Genomic DNA, 26800 nt, shown 5'->3' on the forward strand with positions numbered 1-26800 from the left:
CACAAAAGACAGGACCATAACTCTGAGAATTCTATTTAAAAAAACCCAAAGATTATTTATTTCTTTGAAAGGATGGAGATTTCTTTAAAAAAAAACAAACCTACAATTGGCTTATTTTCTTCTTAAAAAAAAAACAAACAAAGAAACAAAAAACCCAAACCCTAAAGGCATGGATTTCTTCCAGTGCAGACTGTGTTTAAATATTTGCTTCCTGGAGCTTGTAATTGCTGGAAAGAAAGGAATTGTGTCTTCTGCCAGAGGCTTTGTGCACACAAACATACAAACACTGAATCCGAAAAACCGGTCAGACAAACTGCCCAGAGACTTTTGATCTTTTGAGCAGCAAAGGTATTTATTAGCAGCGCTGGGAGCAAGCCAGCTATTGCTGGAAAAACTTGCTCAAAGGCTTCACACAAAATCAGCATTTTTATACAATCTTCAGATGTGATTAAATGCATATTCAAGTGATTACAACATCTATCAATACATATTAAAAATAGGTGGAGTATAGGCGGGGCTTGGGGCGGTGCTTCTCTTGGCTCCCCATTTCGGAGGGTGGTTCCCATCTTCCTCCATGGGGCAGGGGGCTTCAACTCATCTTCCTCAGCTTGACCCTTCTTCTTTTCCATTGTTCTTGACCCGCTCACTGAAGCTTGAAAAAAACCCTGGCTCCAGGCCTATTTCTCCTATTTAAATGTCTACCTGATCCTGCTGTATTTCTAATTTATCACCTCTAGGCCTATTACCTGTTCCTATACTATTCTCTTAAGCTTTGGTCCAGTAAGTAGAACAGAACGAGCACAGATCGTCTTGGATGTTGGTAGCTTGTTAGCAGGCCCAAATCTCTTAGTTAACTCTTTTGGGCCTAGCTTCCTATATCAACACCCAGCCCAGCATTTATGGGACTGACCCAAATTGCCAACGATGCTCAGCTGGAGAGCACAAACCAGTCATAGAATCATAGACTCATAGACTCATAGAATCAGCTGGGTTGGAAGGGACCTCTGAGATCATCCAGTCCAACCCTTGATCCAACCCCACTGTGGTTACTAGACCATGGCACTGATGCCACATCCAGTCTCTTTTTAAAAATCTCCAGGGATGGAGAATCCCCCACTTCCCTGGGCAGCCCATTCCAATGGCTGAGCACCCTCTCTGCAAAGAAATTCTTCCTGATATCCAACCTAAACCTCCCCTGGCACAGCTGAAGACCGAGCCCTCTTGTCTTGCTGATGGTTGCCTGGGAAAAGAGACCAACCCCCCCCCGGCTCCCCCCTCCTGGCAGGGAGTTGCAGAGAGTGAGGAGGTCTCCCCTGAGCCTCCTCCTCTCCAGGCTGAGCCCCCCCAGCTCCCTCAGCCTCTCCTCCCAGCACTTGGGCTCCAGTCCCTTCCCCAGCCTCGCTGCTCTTCTCTGCCCCTGCTCCAGCCCCTCCAGGGCCTTCCTGAGCTCAGGGCCCAGAGCTGGACACAGCACTCCAGGGGTGGCCTCCCCAGCGCCCAGCCCAGGGGCACAAGCCCTGCCCTGCTCCTGCTGCCACACTCTTCCTCAGCCAGCCCAGCAGCCATTGGCCCTCTTGCCCCCCTGGCCACACTCGGGCTCCTCTTCAGCTCCCTGCCCAGCCCAACTCCCAGCTCCCTTCCTGCCTGGCTGCTCTCCAGCCCCTCTGGCCCAGCCTGCAGCTGCAGGGGCTTCTTGTGGCCAAAGGGCAGGACCCGGCCCTTGGCCTTGGGGAACCTCGTTCCGTTTGAATCAGCCCAACTCTCCAACCTATCCAGGTCCCAGTTGTTAATGAAATCTTCCTAATGAGGATACTTGACGACCTTTTCACCTCTAAAATGCTTCTTGGAACCAGATTGGGGTAGTTCATTTGCACCTCTCTCTTTCTCTTGCTGATTAATCCTGGTTTAGGAACATCTCTCATACAAATAAAACCTGAAAAAACAGAGCAGAAAGTTCTGTCGCCCCCAAAACATTCCCTTCTCTCTCTGTGCTTCAGGATTTTATCTCTAATTACGTGGTAACACAGCACTGAACAACGTGGTTTTTTCCCTCCTGAAAGTGCAGGTGACATTGGAAAAGGGAGGTTGATCATAATTCCAGCTGCTCTCCAGGAATTTCGTAGCGGAGGGTTCTTCACTCTGTTGGGCCAGGACACGATGGGATTGGTACCTGGCTTTAGAGGAGAAACAGAGCATGATTATTTTTGACAACTAAAGTAATTAACCACTGGAACAATGCACCAGGAGTCCTCCACAACTGGAACATTTTTAATTAAGTTGTGCTCTAATGAAACCCTGGATATCAGGCTGGAAACGAGCACCGACTCCGGGAAATCCTGCAGCCAGTGTGACGAGGGGAGGCTGATTTAGGTGATCCCAAAAATCCCTTCTGGCCTTAAAATCTATTAATCTATCCCAGCAGTGAGTCACTGTATTCACAGAGACACAGAAAGTTGAACTATGAGCTTAAAATGAGCCTAAATGAGCCTAAAAATCTTTAGGAGATGCTTCTTAGAAGCTGTAGGGATCCCAAAAGTTGGAGTGAAGCTTTGGAGAACCAGCAATTGATGATGGAATGAAAGATAACTTTGTGGATGGTATTATGGAAGTATTATGGAAGTTTTGTGGATGTCCCATCCCTGGAAGTGTCCTGGGACAGGTTGAAGCAACCTGGGATAGTGGAAGGTGTCGGGGTTGGAACTGGGTGATCCATAAGGTCTCTTCCAACCCAAACCATCCTGTGGTTCCACAGAAATGTTCTCCATGTTCCTCTGGTGAAACCGTAAATCCAAGGAATGTGAGGCTGTGAGGAATTGGAGCAATGGGAATTTCTGGAAGAGAATTTGAATTCTGAGTGGAATCTTGTCAAGGAATCCTGTAAAAGTAAAGATTACAGAGGAATTCTGCAATTCTTGAGCATTTAACAGGATCTGTGCATGGAGAAGGAAGGAATTCCTGGCTGGGAGGGTGGGGAGGCCCTGGAATGGATTTCCCAGAGAAGCTGTGGTTGCCACTGGATCCCTGGGAGTGTCCAAGGGCAGGTTGGGGCAATGTGGGAGAGCGGGAAGTGTCGGGGTTGGAACTGGATGATCTTGAAGGTCCCTTCCCACCCAAACCATCCTGTGGTTCCATAAAAATGTTCTCCATGTTCCTCTGGTGAAACCATAAATCCAAGGAATGTGAGGCTGTGAGGAATTGGAGCAGTGGGAATTTCTGGAAGAGAATTTGAATTCTGAGTGGAATCTCGTCAAGGAATCCTGTAAAAGTAAAGATTACAGAGGAATTCTGCAGTTCTTGAGCATTTAACAGGATCTGTGGCATGGAGAAGGAAGGAATTCCTGGCTGGGAGGGTGGGGAGGGGCTGGAATGGATTTCCCAGAGAAGCTGTGGTTGCCACTGGATCCCTGGAAGTGTCCAAGGCCAGGCTGGAGCAACCTGGGAGAGTGGAAGGTGTCAGAGTTGCTATGTCTTGATCCATTTTGTTATTTCCAAGCTTCTTTCCTGGAATTCCCATCTTTAAATGTCTCTTTTATAAAGGACTTTTAAAATATATTTTTTTCCCTTCTCCAGCATTTGAAATGTATTGTTATAATAAGCTTTTTGTGCTAATTATATCCATATATAATATATATTTTTGCTAATTATATCCCTATATATTATATCCATAGCATGGGTGGTATAATATCCATTATATCCACGTAGTCTGGTAGATAACAGAGCTGGTTTGCTGATCCTAAAATAGGAATAAAGCCATTATTTTGGAATCTTTTCCCCCCATGCTTCTGTTGGATGGTTCTCATTCCTCTTACACTATTTGTAAGAAGAATGGTAAAAGAAATAAACTCTGTTTTCAGGTAAATCATATTAAATGGGCACATAGGTAGTTTTCTGCCCCCTTCAAATTAATTCATTAATTATTTATTAATAAATGAATTTCTTGATTAAAAATAAGCAGGTTTGGAGTGATTTCAACTCTATTTTTAGACAAATTGCTGAACACTCCAAAGGGCAGAAATACTCTTCATTCTCTTGTTTTTAGCTGGAAGTGGGGGGATTTAAGGATCTAAACCTCTGCTCAGCGTGGAGAAAACAAAGAGCTTTTCTTGGGTTCTCTTATTAGGGTGTTATTTGTGTTCAGGGGAGTTTGAAGGATCTTTAAGTGGTCAAATTGAAGAATTCTTTATAAATCACCACTTTCCTGGGGCAGAGTCACCAGGTTACATCCAGGAGAGGGGAAAAGGGCTGGAGGATTAAATCCAGATTAAATCCAGGTTCGTTATCCTGATCATTAAAATATTCCACACTTGCAACAAGCCTGGGATAAAACTCTTCAACAAACCCCAGAACTGCAGAGGGAGCTTTAGAAAAAAAAAGCTGGGAATGGGAAGAAATGATCCTAAATATGACATTATTCCTTTGGCAAAGGACACCCAGAGGGCTTTCATGCAGGGTGGGGGGTTTTTTGGTGCCTTTTTTACGTTTAGGGCACCTCAAAGAGCCCTGATTTTTTGTGATCATTAAAATATTCCACACCTGCAACAAGCCTGGGATAAAACTCTTCAACAAACCCCAGAACTGCAGAGGGAGATTTTGAAAAAAAAGCTGGGAATGGGAAGAAATGATCCTAAATGAAGAAATGATCCTAAATGAAGAAATGATCCTAAATATGACATTATTCCTTTGGCAAAAGACACCTGGGGGGCTTTAATGCAGGGTGGGGGGTTTTTTGGTGCCTTTTTTACATTTAGGGCACCTCAAAGAGCCCTGATTTTTTGTGATCATTAAAATATTCCACACCTGCAACAAGCCTGGAAAAAAAACTCTTCAACAAACCCCAGAACTGCAGAGGGAGCTTTAGAAAAAAAAAACTGGGAATGGGAAGAAATGATCCTAAATGAAGAAATGATCCTAAATGAAGAAATGATCCTAAATACAACATTATTGCTTTGGCAAAAGACACCTGGGGGTTTTTAACTCAAGGGGGGGTTTTTTGGTGCCTTTTTTACGTTTAGGGCACCTCAAAGAGCCCTGATTTTTTGTGATCATTAAAATATTCCACACCTGCAACAAGCCTTGGAAAAAACTCTTCAACAAACCCCAGAACTGCAGAGGGAGCTTTAGGAAAAAAAAGCTGGGAATGGGAAGAACTGATCCTAAATGAAGAAATGATCCCAAATGAAGAAATGATCCTAAATATGACATTATTCCTTTGGCAAAAGAGGGTCTTTAGTGCAGGGAGGGGAGTTTTTTGGTGCTGTTTTTATGTTTAGGGCACCTCAAAGAGCCCTGATTTTTTGTGATCATTAAAATATTCCACACCTGCAACAAGCCTTGGAAAAAAACTCTTCAACCAGCCCCAGAACTGCAGAGGGAGCTTTAGAAAAAAAAAGCTGGGAATGGGAAGAAATGATCTTAAATATGACATTATTCCTTTGGCAAAAGACACCTGGGGGGCTTTAGTGCAGGGAGGGGAGTTTTTTGGTGCCTTTTTTATGTTTAGGGCACCTCAAAGAGCCCTGATTGGAGTTGTTTGCAGGTGATTAAATGGCTCTTTATTTTCCTTTCTCGGAGCACTTTGCCTGGCCTGGACTCTTCCTACCCCATGCTGGTGTTGGTGGGCCCCGTGTCCTGTGGGAAGAGGGAACTCACTCATAAGATCTGCAGGCAGTTCAACAATTTCTTCAGATTCGGGTAAGTTCGCTCCCAAAAATTCCAAAGATCACCAAAAGAATTCCAAAGAACTCCAGGCTGGAATTGCTGCTGGTTTGGGTTCTTTTTTTTTTCATCTAAAGAAGTTAAAACCGACAATAAAAATGTTTGTTTTGATGCGTTTTTAGCTCTTCCCGAGGCTCTGTTGCCTGAAGTCATCAAATGCTTCCTAGAAAAAAAAAAGTTAAATTATCCTGGTGTTTTCAAAGGTGAACAGCAGACAAAAAAAACCCATAAAAATAAAAATGTGGCTTTTAGTGCTCCTTTAATTGAGCTTTTCTCTCTGTGCTCCCTGGTGCCCCTCAGACTGAGCAGCTGGTTGGATCTGGGTGCATTTCTCTTAATTTTGGGGATGTGCCTGCATATAAAACATCAAAATGCACCCAAAATCCGGGAAAGGGAAGAAATGCAGCTGCTGGGTGAGTTTATTGGCCTGTGAGTAGAGTTTTATTAAAGAAAATAGCACCTTCCAGACTCCCCCACCTCCTGGAAACACTAATTTGCCCTGAATTCATAGAATCATAGAATCAGCTGGGCTGGAAGGGACCTCTGAGATCATCCAGTCCAACCCTTGATCCAACCCCGCCGTGGTTCCCAGCCCATGGCACTGATGCCACATCCAGTCTGTCCTTAAACACCTCCAGGGATGGAGAATCCCCCACTTCCCTGGGCAGCCCATTCCAATGGCTGAGCACCCTCTCTGCAAAGAAATTCTTTCTTATATCCAGCCTAAACCTCCCCTGGCACAGCTGAAGACCAAGCCCTCTTGTCTTGCTGATGGTTGCCTGGGAAAAGAGCCCAACCCCACCCCGCTCCCCCCTCCTGGCAGGGAGTTGCAGAGAGTGAGGAGGTCTCCCCTGAGCCTCCTCCTCTCCAGGCTGAGCCCCCCCAGCTCCCTCAGCCTCTCCTCCCAGCACTTGGGCTCCAGTCCCTTCCCCAGCCTCGCTGCTCTTCTCTGCCCCTGCTCCAGCCCCTCCAGGGCCTTCCTGAGCTCAGGGCCCAGAGCTGGACACAGCACTCCAGGGGTGGCCTCCTCAGCACCCAGCCCAGGGGCAGAATCACTTCCTTGGACCTGTTGGCCACACTGTTCCTGAGCCAGGCCAGGATCCATTGGCCCTCTTGCCCCCCTGGCCACACTCGGGCTCCTCTTTAGCTCCCTGCCCAGCCCAACTCCCAGCTCCCTTCCTGCCTGGCTGCTCTCCAGCCCCTCTGGCCCAGCCTGCAGCTGCAGGGGCTTCTTGTGGCCAAAGGGCAGGACCCGGCCCTTGGCCTTGGGGAACCTCATCCTGCTGGAATCAGTCCAACTCTCCAACCTATCCAGGGCCCTCTGCAGAGCCCTCCTGCCTTCCAGCACATCAACACTCCCCCCCAGCTTGGTGTCATCTGCAAATTTGCTGATGATGGACTCAATCCCCTCCTCTAAATCATCAGTAAAGACATTAAACAGGACTGGGCCCAGCACTGATCCCTGGGGACACCCCTGGGGACGGATCCCAGCTGGAAGCAGCTCCATCCCCACCACTCTCTGGGCCCTCAGCCAGTTCCTCACCCAGCACAATTATGAGCCTTGGGCTCCCTGGAAACTTCTCCTTTTCCAAGGGAATTCCAGCCTGGATGCCTAAAACTGAAAAATTGATGATTTTGATAATTTGAGGCCTAAAATGAGGCAGTGCAAGATGTTCCTCTTGTCCATCTTTCCCAGTTCCTGACTTTTCCTAGGTCCTGTAGCACTCCCTGCTCTCTATTCCTGGGATACTATCTCTCTTTTATATATTCCCAATTTCTTTTTATTGCCCTAATTTATCCATTCATTTTTAACCAGACTTCTTAAGGAAAGAGGTTGTGTGACTGTAAAAATATATATATTTTTTTTTTGCCTTTCTTTATATCAACTCCTGTGTTTTTTTCCTACTGGAAATTACAAATGAATAAGATGCCAATTGAAATTTTCCAATGTGTGTTTTTTTAAAGAGCATTCTTTTTATGCTTGTCTGTGTTTTATTTCCTAAAACTTTCATGCACGAGGGGGAAAATGAAAAAAATAAAATTAAAAAAAAAAAAAAGGAGGGAGACAGAATCTTAACGGAGCAGAAAATTGCAACCATAAAGCAAAGTTGTATTTTAATTATTCAGGGGAGATTTAAAGCAATTTTATGGCTTGCACTTCTCCATTTCAAACATTCCTCTCATTAAAAATGTATTTCATGCAAGACACCCTGGCAGTTGGAATGTAAACATGGCCTTGCAATTAAAAAAAAAAAAAAAAGGGTTGTAATGTAGAAAAAAGTGTTTTAAAAAAAAAGAAATTGGACCCTGGAACCATCTGGCTGGTGCTCAGCAGTGACCTTTAAAGCTGGATGTGTTCACGTTATCTTGGGGGAAAATCAGGCCTTTGAAAAGGGGAATTTTCCAGAGTCCTGGGTGGAACTCCCTGTTCTCATGTGCTGGTGGAAAAAAAAGAAAAAAAAAAGGAAAAAGAAGTGGCACCTTCTAAGGTTATCACAGCAAAGATCTGTCAGGCTCTGCCTTGTACGCTGAATTTCTTGATGGTTTCTTGAAGGAGTAAAGTATCATTGCCAAAGAGAACTGGCCTAAAATATAATTTCTGACTGAGCCACTGAATACTGGAGTCTAAAATTGCTCCCTGCATTCACTTGGCTGATTTTGGGGGGTGTTTTTGGGTGGTTTTTTTAGTGGTCCATCCTGGTAGGAAGCTCATGGAGCTGAGCTTTATCCTGTGGGTAATTATTTCCCCCTTAATCCCCCCTGATTTCAGGATTGTTCCTCCCCTTACTCTTCGAGGATCTGCCTAAAAATTGGGCTTTATATTTGGGTTTTTAAGCTCCCAGTTCAGCCCAAGTCTTGCTCTGCTTTTCTATATTTAGGATTTGTCTTTCATATCATCCCACAACCCCCCAGAGCTGGGGAAAAAAAATGGGATTTATCATTTCTCTGTTCCCTGGGTTCCTGTGACAGCTGGGGGGGGGGGGGGGATTTATAACCCAAATTTAATATTACATTTAACCTTTTTCTCTTTATTTTTGTATTTATGGGTTAATCCTTCAAACATGCAGCATTAGTGGGTTGATTTGCACCCCTATTTCTCATATTTCTTGACCTCTTACAAATAAAATGAATTATGGGATCCTCCTTCCCCCACCCCTTTCCCATATTCCACAGCTGCTTCTGTGATGGAAAACAGGTGATTTCTTTATTATCCCATATATTTTCCAGTCCCTGTCACACCACCAGGAGACCTTATTTTGGGGAAGAAAACAGGCTGGATTATTATTTCATCTCTCAAGAAGCATTTGAGGAAATGGTGGAATCAGTAAGTACCTGCCTCATATCCTTGGAGCTCATTTTCCTCTCCCAGAGTTGTCCAGGGCTGATTTATTTTATTTTTTATCTGAAGTTTGGGTCTGTGTGTTCCATTCCAGATGCAAATACCTGCTGTGGTTTTTATTCTTTTCTTTTCTTTTCTTTTCTTTTCTTTTCTTTTCTTTTCTTTTCTTTTCTTTTCTTTTCTTTTCTTTTCTTTTCTTTTCTTTTCTTTTCTTTTCTTTTCTTTTCTTTTCTTTTCTTTTCTTTTCTTTTCTTTTCTTTTCTTTTCTTTTCTTTTCTTTATTTTCTTTTCTTTTCTTTTTTTATTTTCTTTTATTTATTTTATTTTATTTTATTTTATTTTATTTTTTATTTTATTTTATTATTTTATTTTATTTTATTTTATTTTATTTTATTTTATTTTATTTTATTTTATTTTATTTTATTTTATTTTATTTTATTTTATTTTATTTTATTTTATTTTATTTTTTCCAACATCTCCCAGCCACCCTGCAGGGAATTCTTTGCAAGTTTAACAAACTCCCCCTAAAGGAATACTTTGTTTTGTTTTGTTTTGTTTTCCTGCAGGATTTGTGCCTCCAGCTACTCTTTTCTGATGCTTTTTTGTTGCTATAAAACTTGGGCTTGAAAAGCCACAACAAAGGAGACAACAGAGCCTTAAACAACTTCTCTGATCCTTAATAACAATAATCAAGGAGTTTAATTTTAAAAGCAAATAATTCTAGATCTTTCCAGACATCCAGACAACCAGAGCTGTGAGTTTTTTACCTTGGAAATGTCCTGGCCAATTCCAGTCCTTCCTTTTCTTTGGAATCTTCTGTTTCCTGTGGTTTGATGGAATATCAAAAAAAAAGGAATATCAAAAAAAAGGAATATCAAAAAAAAGGAATATCAAAAAAAAGGAATATCAAAAAAAAGGATCTTGCTTTCTTTGCAGCATCCATGAATATCCCATGAATTCTGGGATCCATCAGCAGGATCCTGGGGTTTTATTATCCAGGGCCAAGGTGCAAACCCACATCCCTGCAAATTTTGGCCTCTCCTTGGCCTCGTTCTTGGTGATTTTCAACACCAGGAAACTTTGTAGGGCGACAAAGCAAAGCCCAGAGGGATTATTCTCATTTAAGGAAGTTGTTCCCCTTGAAATATTTCCCTTGGCTGTTTTGAATTCCAGGGGAGGTTTCTAGCAACTTATAAATACAGTGGCCACCTCTATGGATTGGGAAGAGACACTTTGGAATCCATTGCCAGGGAGGGGCTCGGCACCTGCGTTCACTTGGAAATCGAGGTAGGAATTGACCTCAGGAGTCACCATTTTTATGGAATTGGCATCTTCTCCCAGGGAACGAGGGCCAGGACAAGAGGAAACGGCCTCAGGTTGTGCCAGGGGAGGTTTAGGTGGGATATTAGGGAAAAATTTCCTCATGGAAAAGGTGGTTGAGCGTTAAATCCCCCTGGAGGGATTTAAAATCCACGTGGATGTGGCACCTGGGAACATGGTTTAATGGTGGCTTTGGCAGGCTGGACTTCATGATCTTCAAGGTCTTTTCCAACCTTAATCATTCCATGGATTTTTCTGCTCTCCTTAAAATTTCTGGCCTGGTTTTTTCCATCCTCAGCAGCCCCATCTCCTCCCACCCCCAGCCCTTCCCAGCACAGCATCCTCAGCTTTCCACCCATTCCACCCCTCATTCCAGAGCTGCACAGCTGCAAATCCCCCCTGAAAGAAAATCACCTTCCCTGCTGAAGCCTCAGAACTTCGGGCCTGAGGCAAAAATTTGGGCAGAACTGTCAAAAAAACCTGATTTCTTTGAGGTTTTTCCCCTCCCTGAGGTTTGTCAGGTGCACGTGCACAGGTGGCAGCATCTCAAAAGTCCTGCTGGGGGGAAGAAACTGGGTCACAAAGTGTCAAAAACTCTCTCTTGGAGTCCCAAAAGCACGAGTTTTAAGCTAATTTTCTAATTAAGTATTTCTAATTATCTTAGAACAACATTTACTAGCTGAGGGTTGAGGTGACACAAAAGGAAAGGCTGTTTCCTTCTGAATTCTTTCCACAAATTAAGCTCCATCTCTTTGAGATCCCAAAAATGAGAGACTTGTTTGAGATTCCAGAAGGAGAGACTCATTCCTGAGGGCCTGGAATATGGGACTGGAAAAAAATAATAGAGATTTAAAAAAAAAAATATGTAGGAGAAGCTGAGCATCCCCAACTAGGGGGAGACTTGAGCAAAAAAATGATATTAAATTTCATTAATTGCAGGGTGATAATTTTGTTGGTGAAAGCCTTGATTGAAAACTAGTTTTTAATTCAATCCCTCAGTGTTCAGGAGGAGTTTGAGCCTCCTTTGGCCCAAATAAACCCTTGCACATCCAGTGCTGTGCATAGAAATGCAAAGTCCTTTCCACAAATTTAAGCTCCATCTCTTTGAGATCCTAAAAATGAGAGACTTGTTTGAGATTCCAGAAGGAGAGACTCCTTCCTGAGGGCCTGGAATGTGCTGCTGGAAAAAATAATAGAGATTTAAAAAAAAAAAGATATAGGAGACTACAGTTCTAACACAGGATCCTAAGCTGAGCATCCACAAATTGAGCAAACAAATGATCTTAAATTTCATTAATTGCAGGATGATAATTTTGTTGGTGAAAGGGATGATTGAAAACTAGTTTTTAATTCAATCCCTCAGTGTTCAGGAGGAGTTTGAGCCTCCTTTGGCCCAAATAAACCCCTGCACATCCACTGCTGTGCATATAAATGCAAAGTCCTTTCCACAAATTTAAGCTTCATCTCTTTGAGATCTCAAAAATGAGAGACTGTTTGAGATTCTAGAAGGAGAGACTCCTTCCTGAGGGAATGTCCTACTGGAAAAAATAATAAGATATTTTAAAAAAAAAGATATAGGAGACTGCAGTGCTAACACAGGATCCTAAGCTGAGCATCCCCAACTAGGGGGAGACTTGAGCAAAAAAATGATATTAAATTTCATTAATTGCAGGATGATAATTTTGTTGGTGAAAGGGATGATTGAAAACTGGTTTTTAGTTCAATCCCTCGGTGTTCATGAGGAGTTTGAGCCCCCTTTGGCCCAAATAAACCCCTGCACATCCAGTGCTGTGCATAGAAATGCAAAGTCCTTTCCACAAATTTAAGCTCCATCTCTTTGAGATCCCAAAAATGAGAGACTTGTTTGAGATTCCAGAAGGAGAGACTCATTCCTGAGGGCCTGGAATGTGCTGCTGGAAAAAATAATAGAGATTTAAAAACAAAAAAATATGTAGGAGAAGCTGAGCATCCCCAACTAGGGGGAGACTTGAGCAAAAAAATGATATTAAATTTCATTAATTGCAGGGTGATAATTTTGTTGGTGAAGGCAATGATTGAAAACTAGTTTTTAATTCAATCCCTCAATGTTCAGGAGGAGTTTGAGCCTCCTTTGGCCCAAATAAACCCCTGCACATCCACTGCTGTGCATAGAAATGTAAAGTTCTTTCCACAAATTTAAGCTCCATCTCTTTGAGATCCCAAAAATGAGAGACTGTTTGAGATTCTAGAAGGAGAGACTCCTTCCTGAGGGAATGTCCTACTGGAAAAAATAATAAGATATTTTAAAAAAAAAGATATAGGAGACTGCAGTGCTAACACAGGATCCTAAGCTGAGCATCCCCAACTAGGGGGAGACTTGAGCAAAAAAATGATATTAAATTTCATTAATTGCAGGGTGATAATTTTATTGGTGAAGGCAATGATTGAAAACTAGTTTTTAGTTCAATCCCTCAGTGTTCAGGAGGAGTTTGAGCCTCCTTTGGCCCAAATAAACCCCTGCACATCCAGTGCTGTGCATAGGAATGTAAAGTCCTTTCCACAAATTTAAGCTCCATCTCTTTGAGATCTCAAAAATGAGAGACTGTTTGAGATTCTAGGAGAGACTCCTTCCTGAGGGAATGTTCTACTGGAAAAAATAATAAGATATTTTAAAAAAAAAGATGTAGGAGACTGCAGTGCTAACACAGGATCCTAAGCTGAGCATCCCCAACTTGAGCAAAAAAAATGATATTAAATTTCATTAATTGCTGGGTGATAGTTTTGTTGGAGAAAGGGATGATGGAAAACTGGTTTTTAGTTCAGTTTTAGCCCCCTTTGACCCAAATCAACCCCTGCACATCCACTGCTTTGCATATAAATGTACAAACACCAGAACAGAGGCCTTGTCAGGGCTGAAAAAATAAACCAAACAAGTAGCTCCTTGCTCAAATGATCCACAATTTAATGCTGGCTCGAGGTGCCTGTTACTTGGCTGATATTAAACAGCAAATAAATAACTTCATCCCTGTGTGTTTCCATTTCCTTTTTTCCCCCCCTCAGTTTTTGACAGGACCGTGAATCACCCCCAGTTTTCACTGACTGAGACAGGCAGGGAGGGTGTTTGGTTGTCTTGCCAGACAGAGCCTAAACGTCCAAGGGAAAGAAAAATAGGAGATTAAATATGATGGAATGGGTGCCTTTTAAAGCTGATGACTTGCTAACACAGAGGAGATGTGTTATCAAGTGATTTAGGAGGGAGGATTTAATGGAATGTTGTGTTTATTCATGAGGGGGGCTCGCCCAGTGACCGTAACTTTGGGTATTGCCAAAGCTACTCCCTCCAAAATTCCTTTGTCCTGGAAGTTTAAGGAATTATGCAGAGTCTTGCATCACCCTGGGCTCTGCTACACAGCTGAGAAACAATAACAGTGAGTTATGGGTGTGAGGAGAAGCTGCCGAGTCCATTATCTCGGAACCAAAGTGATTGAGCGCCGCTGAAAGAAATTTTAATTACAGTCCGTGGGCCGAGACTGAAAATTTAGAGCTGCTCATCTCCCTTAATCTCGAGTTTATCTCTGGCTGGTAAAGGAGAGTGACACAAATTTGCCAAGTTAAATCTTGCTGAGGCTGCACTTGCAGTCAGTGAAGGGTTTTGGGGGGGTGGGAAACGTGTTTGCTGCGCTTTCCCTTCGCTCCTGGAGCCACCAAAACCTCTCCAGCCAGGAATTTGGGATAAATGCAGAGCTGTCCTAAACTCAGCTCCCACTTCAACAGTTTCAGGATCAAACCACTGTGTTTCTCTGCTTAATTTCCAAGGGTGTGAGGAGCTTGAAGTGCACCTACTTTAAACCCAGGTATGTCCTGGTGGTGCCCGCGGACAAGGAGAAATATGAGACACATCTGAGGAGGACAGGATTGTTCAGCAGGCCAGAGATTGAAGAGGCAGTTTCCAGAGTGGACATGTACCTCCAAATCAGCCAGGATTCCCCAGGATACTTTGATGCAGTCATCAACACGGGTAAATTAATCCCTGGAGGTGATTTTTGTGATGGAGAAGGATCCTTTTCCAGTTCGTTCTGCGCCTGCCCTTTTGGGGAGGTGATTTTTGGGGTCCACCCCACTGATGGTGAAATACATCACTGTGCTACAAAATATGATATTTGTACTTATTGTCAAGGGCACACAGAGCTTACAATTTAAACATGGCATTAAAAAAACCCACAAACCACTAATTGCAGAAGGAAAATATTTAGGTGAGTGCAGAACCTGAGATGAATTTGAGGTTGTTTTCTTGAATGTGTTGCTTATGGAGATGAAGAGTTTTTTTCTCTCCCAAAGCTGGATAAATTCAGAATGTATTTCTGTGTCAAACTTCTGTGATTTGTATCTTTGTCCTGATGAAAGGTTGGCTTATATTTTGCATCCTTTCCCTTTCTGCAGACGACTTGGATGAGGCATTCACGGAGCTGAGTCTCCTCATGAAGATGTTCCTGAACTTGGAGCTCCCTGCAGCCTTTGATGACATCCAGGACACCAGAAGCAGAGCAGGTACCACATCTAGGAAACATGTTCCTCCTGGTTTTATCAGCAGAATATTCCTACTTATTGTTAAAAGCATTGAAATCTCTGAATGAAGTGACCTGCGAGACCTGAAACCTCCTCGTGCTCCTCTGCCATGGGTTGATCCCTCCCTGGGATCTGAATCCTTGATGGATTTACATCCCTGAGGCAAGAAGATGCAGCAAGTGAGCTGCCTGACTCTTCTGAGGATGGTTTAGGGCTGAGGAGCTCCCAAATTCATCCCAAATGAGATCCATGTCCGTGGTGGAGAGCTTTGTGTCCATCCAGCTGCTGAACAACAGGAAAATGGGCTGGCACTGGGACCTTCCCTTACCCTCTTCCCCAGGATAGCAAGAATCTCAAAGAGCATGAAAACCAGGATGGTAAGATGAGTGAAGACAACTTATAAATTCACTCCAAGTGGTTTTGGGGCTGCAGGACAAACCCAAATGATCTGCAGGGGGTTTAAAAGAAGCCTTGTGATCACCTCCAGCTAATCCAAGTGCTTGCTCTCATCCCTGTGATTGTGCAATCTGGATCAGGGAATGGTTCCATCCAAAAATTCATAGAATATCCTCGGTTGGAAGAGACCACAAGGATCCAGTCCAGCTCCTGGCCTTGCACAGACACCCCAACAATCCCACCCCGTCCCACAGAGCGTTGTCCAAACCCTCCTGGAGCTCTGGCAGCTTTGGGGCCGTGCCCACAGCCCTGGGGAACCTGTTCAGTCCCTCACAACACTTTGGATGAAGAACCTTTCCCTAAAATCCAGCCTAACCCTCCCCTGACACAGCTCCAGCCACTCCTTGGGTCCTGTCCCTGTCACAGGGATCAGGAATTGGAGCTGCCCCTCCTGAGGGAGCTGCAGACCCTGAGGAGTCTCCCCTCAGTCTCCTCTTCTCCAGCTGAACAATCCAAGTGCCCTCAGACACTCCTCACTAGTATATTAATATTCCTCATTCCTATATTAATATAGGGAAAACAAACAAACAAACAAATCCCCCAAAACTCCCAGCAACAACTTCCAGACAGACCAATTCCTTGACCAAACTCCCCCTGCAGCAGCAGAAGGAGGGCTCAAGGGGGGAAAGGTGAGGGAGAAGAGTGGAGGAAGGAAGAAAGGAAGACTTCTCTTGTCACAGCTGGAATTTCTCCCACACACTTTCTCCCAAAGCTGGGATAAAAGCAGAATATGAGCTCTAAAACACCACAGGAAAAAGAAATAAGGAGCAGAGATTTTGGCAGGAAGATGATGTGCAACATGGACTGAAAAGAACCTGATTTTTGGGGCCTCTTTCCTCTCATTCCAAGGGTCTCCATGGTTTTTGGCTGCCTTGGTCAGACCCATTGCAACAGAGCAGTGAATCAGGTTCCTTTGGGAACACAGAGCCAACATCCAGGACCTTGGTGTGGCTCAGGAAGCTGCAAATCCAAGCAGCTGAAAGAAAGGAGGGAAATATCACTGAAGGGGAGTGTAAAATTCATCAGCTCCTAATTTAGAGTCCTTTTTTTGTGTCCTGAAAGGATTCATAAATCCTGATTTCCCCGGGGACACGGAAAAAAAGCTGCTGCACGTTCTGGTGGCATCTCAGAGCTCCAGCACTGAGGACCTTTCTGAGGAGTCTTATTTAACCTTAAACTAAGTAGATTTTATTTTCATTTCCAGAACTTCCACGTTGGTTTAAAATGAGAACGATTCCCTTGCTTTATTTGCTATAATATTGTGCTTTCTTGCCTTAAAAACTCTGCAGATGTTTTGGCCCGAAGGCAATGAAACCTTGAAAGGATCATCAGGAAAGAAGGGGGAGGATTAAAGAGAAAATATTTTTAAATAACCCTGGTGTTTTTTAATATATGTACATTTATCTGAAGTGTTTTTAAAGGACTTTGTCTTCCTCAGCAGCTCTGACTTGTCACCAGTTACAGAAATCCCATTAACACCACGAGATCTGGGTAATTCTGCTGCCCATAAAGTAACTTTTAAATTTACTCCACGCCATTAAATTCACTTGGAGCTTCATTTAGAGGTGTTTAAATAAGTTTAACTATCCTATTTCTAGACATCCCCTGCTCTTATGGACTGTGGGAAATAATTTATGCCAAAAAACTTGCCCCCGGGTTGTCTTTAATGTGGACATTTTCAGTCAGACGGTGGCAGGGGGAAGATTGGTTGGGGGAGATTATGATGGGTTGTTAATTCTTTTTTGTAATGAACTGCTGTGCAAGAGCTTCTGTGAAAATACTGGGAGGAAATAGATAAGTTCTTCTTTAAAAAAAAAAGACTTTTAATAGCAGAAGTAGAATTCCTTTCAGAGCTGATAATGCATTAACAGTTTTCATCTGTGGAATTCGGTGCTTTGGAAAATCATGGAGTGGTTTGGGATGGAAGGGACCTTAAAGCCCATCCAGTGCCACCCCCTTTGCCATGAGGCAATAAGATTTGCCCCTTGGGTGCTGCCCAGCACAGAGAGAAGGGGCCAGAGGTTGCTTAAAATCCCTGTTGAGATCTCCAGATGTCCAAGCCCAGGAGATCTTGAAAGGCTTCTCTGAAGCCTTTTGGGCTTTGCTGGGTATCCAAATGACTAAAACCCATGTTTATGGTCTTGGCATGTCCCCCAGCACTGTTCAGGCACTGAGAGAAATATAAATCCATGGAATCTCTGCTCCTGGCAGGGGAGGAGAGCCAGGGATCAAATCCTGCACTGGGCAGGGATCAAATCCTCTCTGTGCAAACAGGGAGAACAAACAGGCCCCAGTTCCTTTGGATTTGTCACCAGAGGGAAAAAACCAGTTTGAGGGTCAATTCTTAGAGCTGAGGAACAAACACCCCTGAGCTGGGAGAGATGGGAGATCATGGAATGGTTTGGGATGGAAGGGACCTTAAAGACCATCCAGTTCCAACCCCAACACTTCCCACTCTCCCAGGTTGCTCCATCCTGGCCTTGGACACTTCCAGGGATCCAGGGGCAGCCACAGCTCCTCTGGGCAACAAGCTTTGCCCCTTGGGTGCTGCCCAGTACAGAGAGAAGGGGCCAGAGGTTGCTTAAAATCCCTGTTGAGATCTCCAGATGTCCAAGCCCAGGAGATCTTGAAAGGCTTCTCTGAAGCCTTTTGGGCTTTGCTGGGTATCCAAATGACTAAAACCATGTTTATTGTCTTGGCGTGTCCCAGCACTGCTCAGGCACTGAGAGAAATATAAATCCATGGAATCTCTGCTCCTGGCAGGGGAGGAGAGCCAGGGATCAAATCCTGCACTGGGCAGAGCCAGGGATCAAATCCCCTCTGAGCAAACAGGAGAAGAAACAGGCCCCAGTTCCTTTGGATTTGTCACCAGAGGGAAAAAACAGTTTGAGGGTCAATTCTTAGAGCTGAGGAACAAACACCCCTGAGCTGGGAGAGATGGGAGATCATGGAATGGTTTGGGATGGAAGGGACCTTAAAGACCATCCAGTTCCAACCCCAACACCTTCCACTATCCAGGTTGCTCCAACCTGGCTTTGAACACTTCCAGGAATCCAGGGGCAGCCACAGTTTCTCTGGGCAACCTGGGCCAGGGCCTCCCCACCCTCCCAGCCAGGAATTCCTTCCTGATAGAAGGAATTCCTGCATACTGCCATGTCCCAATATTTATAAGACCATTTCTATGGCTTAATTTAATATTTAGATACCATTTTATAGACAGGATATATCCCAGCTTAAAGATTTATTTTTTTTTCCAATTTGAAATAGTTTTGGTTTTAAAAACAGAGTTGGTTGTGTCTTGTTGGTGTTTCATGCCAGTGGTGCAAGTCCTTGGATCTCTGTTCCCAGAAATTCAGGGAAATAACAGGTGAGAAGGTGCCCTGTTCCAACTCCCCATGACATTTTGAGAGCTCTTAGAAAGTGAAAACCTCTAATTAGTTAGGCTGTGATTAGCTCAGAGGACATGACTGAGGTGCAGGGACCTTAAATCCCGTCTCATTCCAAACCCTGCCATGGGCAAGGACACCTCCCACTATCCTAGATTGCTCCAAGCCTCATCCAGCCTGGCCTTGGACACTTCTAGGGTGGAAATTCACAATATTTTGGTGTCTTTTTTGTGTGAATCTTTGTGTCTTTTCCACCCCAGGCTCAAGAACTCAGCTCTTGTCCCCCGGTGGAGTGATTCGTTCTCCATCTGTCAGTGACCTCTTGGACTCTCCTACCAAAAAATATCCCAAAGCCTTCTTGGACATAGAGGCTGCACCTCCAGGCTCTGTGGTAAGGAATATTTCTTGGAACCTTTGACAGAAATGATCAGTTGTAGTCAAACCTCTCACTCTCTCCGGAGAAAAATGGCTCCTGTTCTCCGTCGGTCTTTCATTCCGACAATATTTCCCGGCTCCCGGAGTTAAAGGGAGATTGATGGGAATCACAGAGTCATGGAATGGTTTGGGTTGGAAAGGACCTTAAAGCCCATCCAGTGCCACCCCTGCCATGGGCAGGGACACCTTCCACTAGCCCAGGTTGCTCCAACCCGGCCTTGGACATTTCCAGGGATCCAGGGGCAGCCACAGCTTCTCTGGGCAATCTATGCCAGGGCCTCCTCATCTTCCCAGCCAGGAATTCCTTCCCAATATCCCATCTATCCCTGCCTTGTGGCAGTGGGAAGCCATTCCCTGTGTCCTGTCCTTCCAGGCCCTTGGGAGTGAGGCAGGTGAATCAGACAAGAACACAAGTGTAGCTTCTGCTCCATTTTACACCAGAATAAACCTGTTGATCCCAGTTCACTTCATCCACTCATTTACTGGTCTAACGGAGCTGAATTTCATCTCTCACTTCTACAAGATATGGAATGATCCTATTCCATGGAAATAGATGCAGTTATTAGGACAATGAGGGTTAATTATGCCATCCTGTGGCAGTGGAAAACTCCTGGAGCTGAGCCTTTCCAAGTGTTGTGCCAGAGAAAACTGGGCTGGCTGAGGAAGAGTGTGGCAGCAGGAGCAGGGCAGGGCTTGTGCCCCTGGGCTGGGCGCTGAGGAGGCCACCCCTGGAGTGCTGTGTCCAGCTCTGGGCCCTGAGCTCAGGAAGGCCCTGGAGGGGCTGGAGCAGGGGCAGAGAAGAGCAGCGAGGCTGGGGAAGGGACTGGAGCCCAAGTGCTGGGAGGAGAGGCTGAGGGAGCTGGGGGGGCTCAGCCTGGAGAGGAGGAGGCTCAGGGGAGACCTCCTCATTCTCTGCAACTCCCTGCCAGGAGGGGGGAGCCGGGGGGGGTCGGGCTCTGCTCCAGGGAACCAGCAGTAGGACAGGAGGGCAGGGCCTCAAGCTGGGCCAGGGGAGGGTCAGGTTGGACATCAGGAAGGAATGTTTTCCATGGAGAGTGCTCAGCCATTGGAATGGGCTGCCCAGGGAGGGGGTGGATTTTCCATCCCTGGAAGTGTTTAAGATGAGACTGGATGTGGCATCAGTGCCATGGGCTGGGAACTGTGGAGGTCGTGGATCAAGGGTTGGACTGAATGATCTCAGAGGTCCTTTCCAACCTGACTGATTCTATGATTCTATGATTTCTGTGATTCTAATATTCATTTCTTGCAGTGTTGTGAGATTTTTTGACCTCTCAAAGGAATTTAATTAAAAAAAATAAATATATTCTGCATTCTTAGAAGAAGCTGAGGTGGATATGAAGTGTGGTATCTGGTTATCCTCCAGGTTGATGGTCTCCAGCAGATCATGTCCCTGCAAGCCTCATAAACTTGTTGCTGGACAGGTCCAGCTTCTGTAGAGTTTTCAAGCTCTCCAGCCAGGACAAGAGGGCACGGCCTCAAGCTGTGCCAGGGCAGGGTCAGGTTGGACATCAGGAAGGAATGTTTCCCATGGAGAGGGATCAGCCATTGGAATGGGCTGCCCAGGGAAGTGGGGGATTCTCCATCCCTGGAGGTGTTTAAGGACAGACTGGATGTGGCATCAGTGCCATGGGCTGGGAACCACGGCGGGGTTGGATCAGGGGTTGGACTGGATGATCTCAGAGGGCTTTTCCAACCTGTCTGATTCCATAATTCTGTGATTCTATGATCAGTCTCAACGAAGTGCTTGGGTTTCAAATCACCTCTTTCAACTCCAGCTTCATCTCTCTCTCTCTTTTCCTCACTTTCCCCAAAGGAATTCCTTCTCCCTGCAGGCAGAGGGGCGGTTGGGGCTCTGGAGCAGATGTGTCTAATACTCCTTTCTTTAGATGACAACAACAAAGGAAAGAGAAAAAGAAAAATGAAAGCTCTGAAGCTGATTCCCTTCCAGGGCTCTGCTGTCACTCTGCTGAGCGATGGCTCGGCAGCAATGACTTGCTGTCCAATTTGTAACCACCTCTGATGGGCAGGATTAATGCTGGAGGTGGAGTAACAGCCTCCCCTTCCATCCCCTGTTTTCCCAGGCTTTAAAAAAGCCATGGAGAAAGGTCTGCCTGGGACATGGGTGGCAGAAATGGGGAAACTCCCATCTTTCGGTTTTCTGAGCCGAAATGTCTCTTTTCGCGCCGCGAACGACTCAAAACCTGTCACAAATGTTGTCCATTGTCACCTTTCCTCCATCCAAAGCTCTGTTGGTTGAAGCTGAGGGAGAAGCCACACTACCCCTTCCCTTGGTGGCCCCAGAACTTGTTGATTTTTATTTTATTTCAGGATTTGACATTTTGCCAAGTGGTTTAAGATGGACGAGGCCATAATTTACCTCAGGTTTAACTTAACTTAGTGGCCACGAGGCTCTTTTTATTCTGCTATTCTCCCCTTTCAGTGCTGGTAATTCCTTTTTGTTGTTTACTGCACGAAGTTTTTATTAGATTTTTTTACAGGAAGCAAAAGCTTTTCAGTGTCAGCCCAATAAAATGTTCAAGGTGAACCACAGGTGCCTCTTAGACCATATTTAATGAGAAGAATATAAATACATCTGTAGCCTTTCAAGTAAAATTTTGGCTAAACTCTTACATTTGAGGCTGGTTTTGGCATCCAAATAATGGTGCCCACATTCAACTCACATCCTGGAGAACTGGGAAATAAAAGATACGAAGAAATTAATGTGAGTTATTCACGTGAGTTATCCAAGAGCAAAATATGAAGCAGGATCTGCTGCTCAGGGATCTGATTCCTTGCAGTTCATCCCTTGGGACCAGGCCAACCCTGCCCTAATTTTGGATGGCTGTAATTAACTGTGCAAGGTGTGAACAGGAAGGTTCTTACCTTAATCCACCCAGCAAAAAAAAAAGAAAGATCAGAATTATATATTTAACAACAAAAAAAAAGTTAAATTAAAAACAAGCTCAGTAAGGGAGATTTAGGATAAATAGTGAAGGAATTCACAATAATCACAATGTGAGCATTCACCTCTGTTACAAACATGATTAATTAATTCAATTGATGAAATTAATTGACTCGATTTATTGATTGACTCGATTTATTGATTGATAACTATCAGTGGCTCTCAGTTGATAACGAGGCAGGATTTAATAACTCTGCCCTGTAATTTAAATTTTTTTTTAAGCACCTGTGGTGCTGGGAAGTTGGGAGGCATCAAAAGTGGTTTTCTGCAGGTTTTTCTTCCTGCCACGTTCTCGTGGAATCACAGAACTGCTGAGGTTGGAAAAGATCTCCAAGGTCGTCGAGTCCAACCGTGTCCACCACTAAACCACCTCCTCAAGTGCCACATCCACGTGTTTTTTGAACACTTCCAGGGATGGGGACTCCACCCCTGCCCTGGGCAGCCTGTTCCTATGCTGGACAACCCTTTCTGGGAAGAAATTATTCCTAATATCCAATTGAAACCTCCCCTGGCACAGCTTGAGGCCGTTCCCTCTCCTCCTGTCCCTTGTTCCTTGGGAGCAGATCCCGACCCCCCCTGGCTCCCCCCTCCTCTCAGGGAGTTGCAGAGACTTTTTGACTCCTTTCTAGAGACTATTTTGACTGCTGTGAAGACATTGAAGCTTCACTGGAGGTCAAGATCTTCGTTATTCAAAGGCAGCAAAACTTCAGACCAAAAAATTTCATCCCCGAATCACATCCAGCACCTTTTTAATTATAATATTCCTCTGCCATTTCCCCAAAAATCTCTCAATACACGTGCTCTGGAATTTTAGCCCATGAAAGGGCTGTCAGAGCCACTTAAATCTCCACATTTACTGTTAAATTGCTGTGTAAAGTTGGGCTCCTTTCTTTTCCAGGAAGAAGCTTCTCTCGAAAGACGTTTTTCCACCACACGTCAGGCCCTGTCATGGAAAGCACCTCCTGCCCCTCTCCAGCTGCTTCCCAGGTAACCCAGAGGGATCTCAGCCAAATTCCTTGGAATTACAGTGAAAAAGAGCCTGTCTAAGGTTTCTTCTCCACTGAATGATTAGAAACCATCAGGGATTGCAGCTCTATTCCCTGCCACTTCTAAATCCCAAATAAATCCCGGACCAACTTGGCTTTTGACTTGGGAGCGCACTGGGAACGGATGAGGCAGAGCCAGCCACGAGTAACTTGTCTAAAACCATGGAATTATTTGATGTGGCCTCTCTGAGAGAGAAGAAAAGGACCATTTTTTCTGGCAGCTCAGTCTCTGACCGTGGTGTTTTTTTCAGCAGTAATTAGTGGTGATGATGATGATGATGAATTAGTGGTAGAAAAGTCCCAGTTCGTATTTGCTGCAGTGAATCTTCTCTGTTCAAACAGAATTTCTGAAAGCTGAGGCCACTTCCTCGTTTTATTTTTTAATTCTTAATTTTTTAAAATTTTTTTTTTAATTTTAGAAAAGGTTTTTTTTCTTTTTTTTCTTTTTTTTTAATTTTTTTAGTTTTTGAAGTCCCATCCTGACTGCCTCGCTTCCTTTTCTTCCTCGTAGTCACAGCCCTGCAAAACCAGGTTAAAACTCTCTGAATCTCAATAGTTTTGAGCCCTTCTGCCTTCCCCTGGTGTAAACCTTCCTAACCTGAATTCTTCCTTCCTTGTTTTTCCTGCCTGCCACGAAAAAGGCTCCCAGTGGGGACATTTAAAGCATCACAGAGGCCTCTAAATCAGCAAAATCCGAAGGAATAGAAAATTTCCCACCTCTCAGGGCTGCCCAGTTGCCAGATGGGTTGATGAGAATCACTCCAATGCCAGAGGCTGGAAATTAAGTCTGAAAAATAAAAAAGAAAGAAAGAAGGAAAGAAAGAAAAAAAAAACCTGCTGGATTAAACTATGTCTAGAAAAGCAATGGCTGAAGTTTACAGGCAGAAATGCATCATAATAATGCATTTTTCAAATCTTTACTCATTTTAAATGGTGTTGAAGTGAGAAGAAAAAAAGGAAATGGGTGTTTTCTTTTGCTGGAGGTGTTTTGGGGTTGATTTAGTGCTGCAACACGAACTGTTCCTCTGAGTCTGCTTTAGTTTTGGTTTTTTTTGCTGCCTTCATTCCACAATCCTCATTCCTTTGGGAGCTGATTTTGGGAGTTAAGCTGGGGCAGGTGAGAGAAAAATCCTGTCACCCCCAATCAGCATTTCCAATGCCTGGCCTGGAGGGATGGATGCAGAGGAGACAACGCCCCATTCCGAGCAGGAATTTAAGTCAAAAAGATGCCATAAATACGAATGTTATCAAATAGCTGAAATTCTGAGAGCAAAGCCTGGAATGCAGGAATTAGCAAGAGAACCTGGAAGGTCAGGTGGCCCAGTCCAGGAGCTTTTGGAGTGTCTTTGTTTTTACAGAATTAAATGGAGTTTTGAATTCCCGTCAGAGAGGGGTTTCACCTTGGAAAACTCACATGGGGTTTGATGGATCTTTCTTTTAATATGGAATTATGGGCCTGGGTCAGGAGCAGCTCCAAAGGTGGCTGCATGTCCTCCCTCTCAGCTGTGGTGGCCACCTTTGTGCACACTCTGAGTCCTTGGTGATGTGGTTTCCTTTGGCTCTGCTCAAGATCCCAGCCAGGAATTTGTGCATGGATTGGGTGGCTCAGCTGGTAAATTCATGAGTTCATTGTTTGTAGCAATATTAGCAGCAGCATCCAGATAATTTGGAGGGAGGTGGAGTGTTATCTTGTCTTATCCCTTTCCACGGTTCTTAATTATATATTTAATATATTTTATATTTCTCTGTATCTCTGCTTAGTAAATTCATTGGTGTTATTATGAATCATCTCAAATTAGTAAATTAACTCTCAAAATTGACCACTTCAGAGTATTTCTAGTTATGGAAGGCCCAGTTGTGGCTGCCCCATCCCTGGAAGTGTCCAAGGCCAGGTTGGACAGGACTTGGAGCAACCTGGGCTAGTGGAAGGTGTCCCTGCCCATGGCAGGGGGTGGCACTGGATCATCTTTAAGGTCCTTTCCAACCCAAACCATCCTGTGATTCCATGATTTCAGGTGTCCCTACAACACGTGCTGGCACAGAAGGCACCATATCCTGCGTGGGAGGCACAATTATCTCCACATAAATTGCTCAAAAATGGCATTAATCTTGTTTTAGGCCGTGTTGGCTCAGCAATCCCGGCCACACATCTCACATCTCAATCCATCTTAGTTGGGGTGCTTCCCAGATTCCTTACTCCTCTGGAATATCCATGTTTGAAGTTATTTTTCTTTTATCTTTCTTTTCTTGGGAGCATTTTAATTCTGCTGTTACTTTACTACAGCCTGGCTTCACTTACTCCAATGTAAATTCTCATTTTCCCAGTGGGATCTGAATTGAGTGAAGACATGGACTTGGGAGTGGGAGAAACAAAGGGTGTATTTTGAGACACTGGCAGAGTTTCCCAGAGAAGCTGTGGCTGTCCCTGGATCCCTGGAAGTGTCCAAGGCCAGGTTGGAGCAACCTGGGCTAGTGGAAGGTGTCCCTGCCCATGGCAGGGGGTGGCACTGGATCATCTTTAAGGTCCCTTCCCACCCAAACCGTTGTGATTCCCACCCAAAAAAAAAATCATAATGGTTTGGAGGTGGGAAAGGACCTAAAAATTCTCCCCCTGGGAAGTGACATTTTGGACCAAAGTGGGACAAATGGAGAGAAGAAAGTTCATTAAAGTGGATTAATTTCAAATTTTACCGAGAAATACAAGAGGAAGGTCAGTCCTTGCCGTGTTCGATGGAGGTGGAACAGAGTGAAACTTTATTCCTTGCAGGAAATCTGAAGCAAAACAAGACAAGAACTCTAAAAAGTAGGTTATCATTAAAAAGAACAAATTCATGAATTATACAAGTAAGAGAATATGTATATTTTTAGCACATAGAAATGCCAATATGATCAGCTACAAGCTTCTGCAAAGTCTTGCTTGAATTGAAGATTTTTTTTTTAGCTGTTGGACTGGATTTTAATTGCAGGAACTGTATGAGCAGCATTAGAGTGGTTTTATTGAGGAATTTTATCCTGATTTCTGTGATTGAAAAGCACTATCAGTGCAAAGTAGATTTTTTTGTGTGTGTCCAGGCAATATTTTCATGTAATTAGGAAGATTTTTGTGACTTCAGTATTTCTTCAGTGATAGTTTTGGCTCATCCACACTCCCTCCTTCCTTTTCTCCCACTGCCCAATCCACCAGAAATCACAGAGGCCAGAGAACCCTATTTCAGTTAGGAGGGAATCAAAATTCTATTTAATATATAAAAACTGATGCCAAAAATAATATATGCAAAAAAAGTTCCTAAACTACTCCAAGTTTTGACTTTCTTGTGTATCTATAAATATTAAGATTAATCTCCTCATGACATATTTGAATCCCAAACCGAAAAATACTCATTTTTTTCCTGAGCCGGCATTAGAAATTTTGAAGCGGTGTCACGCAAGAATCCAACTTATTTTATGTATTGCTACCCTGCAGGGTTATCTCCATAAATTTACCTTCCTAAATCCAAATGACTGAAAAGCTGGCCTCTTTTATTTCCTGCCTCTGGCTGTGTGCAGGTGTAATTAAAGTGATTTTGATGTCTCT

At 44.1% G+C, this 26800-nt stretch overlaps 1 protein-coding gene across 3 annotated transcripts in view; it reads left to right on the plus strand.

Annotated features, from left to right (window-relative positions):
* The window catches only part of LRGUK (leucine rich repeats and guanylate kinase domain containing), a 53618-nt gene that overhangs the window by 18275 nt on the left and 8543 nt on the right, over positions 1-26800 (plus strand). For all 3 annotated transcript variants that reach the window (XM_064656594.1, XM_064656593.1, XM_064656596.1), the window contains exons 11-17: positions 5572-5691; positions 8944-9040; positions 10229-10342; positions 14171-14372; positions 14795-14902; positions 19023-19153; positions 23079-23167. In XM_064656594.1, coding sequence (XP_064512664.1) covers positions 5572-5691; positions 8944-9040; positions 10229-10342; positions 14171-14372; positions 14795-14902; positions 19023-19153; positions 23079-23167 — 861 coding nt within the window. The remainder of the gene's footprint in view (positions 1-5571; positions 5692-8943; positions 9041-10228; positions 10343-14170; positions 14373-14794; positions 14903-19022; positions 19154-23078; positions 23168-26800) is intronic.

Source organism: Pseudopipra pipra, chromosome 5 (assembly GCF_036250125.1).
Source record: "Pseudopipra pipra isolate bDixPip1 chromosome 5, bDixPip1.hap1, whole genome shotgun sequence".
NCBI classification, from domain to species: domain Eukaryota; kingdom Metazoa; phylum Chordata; class Aves; order Passeriformes; family Pipridae; genus Pseudopipra; species Pseudopipra pipra.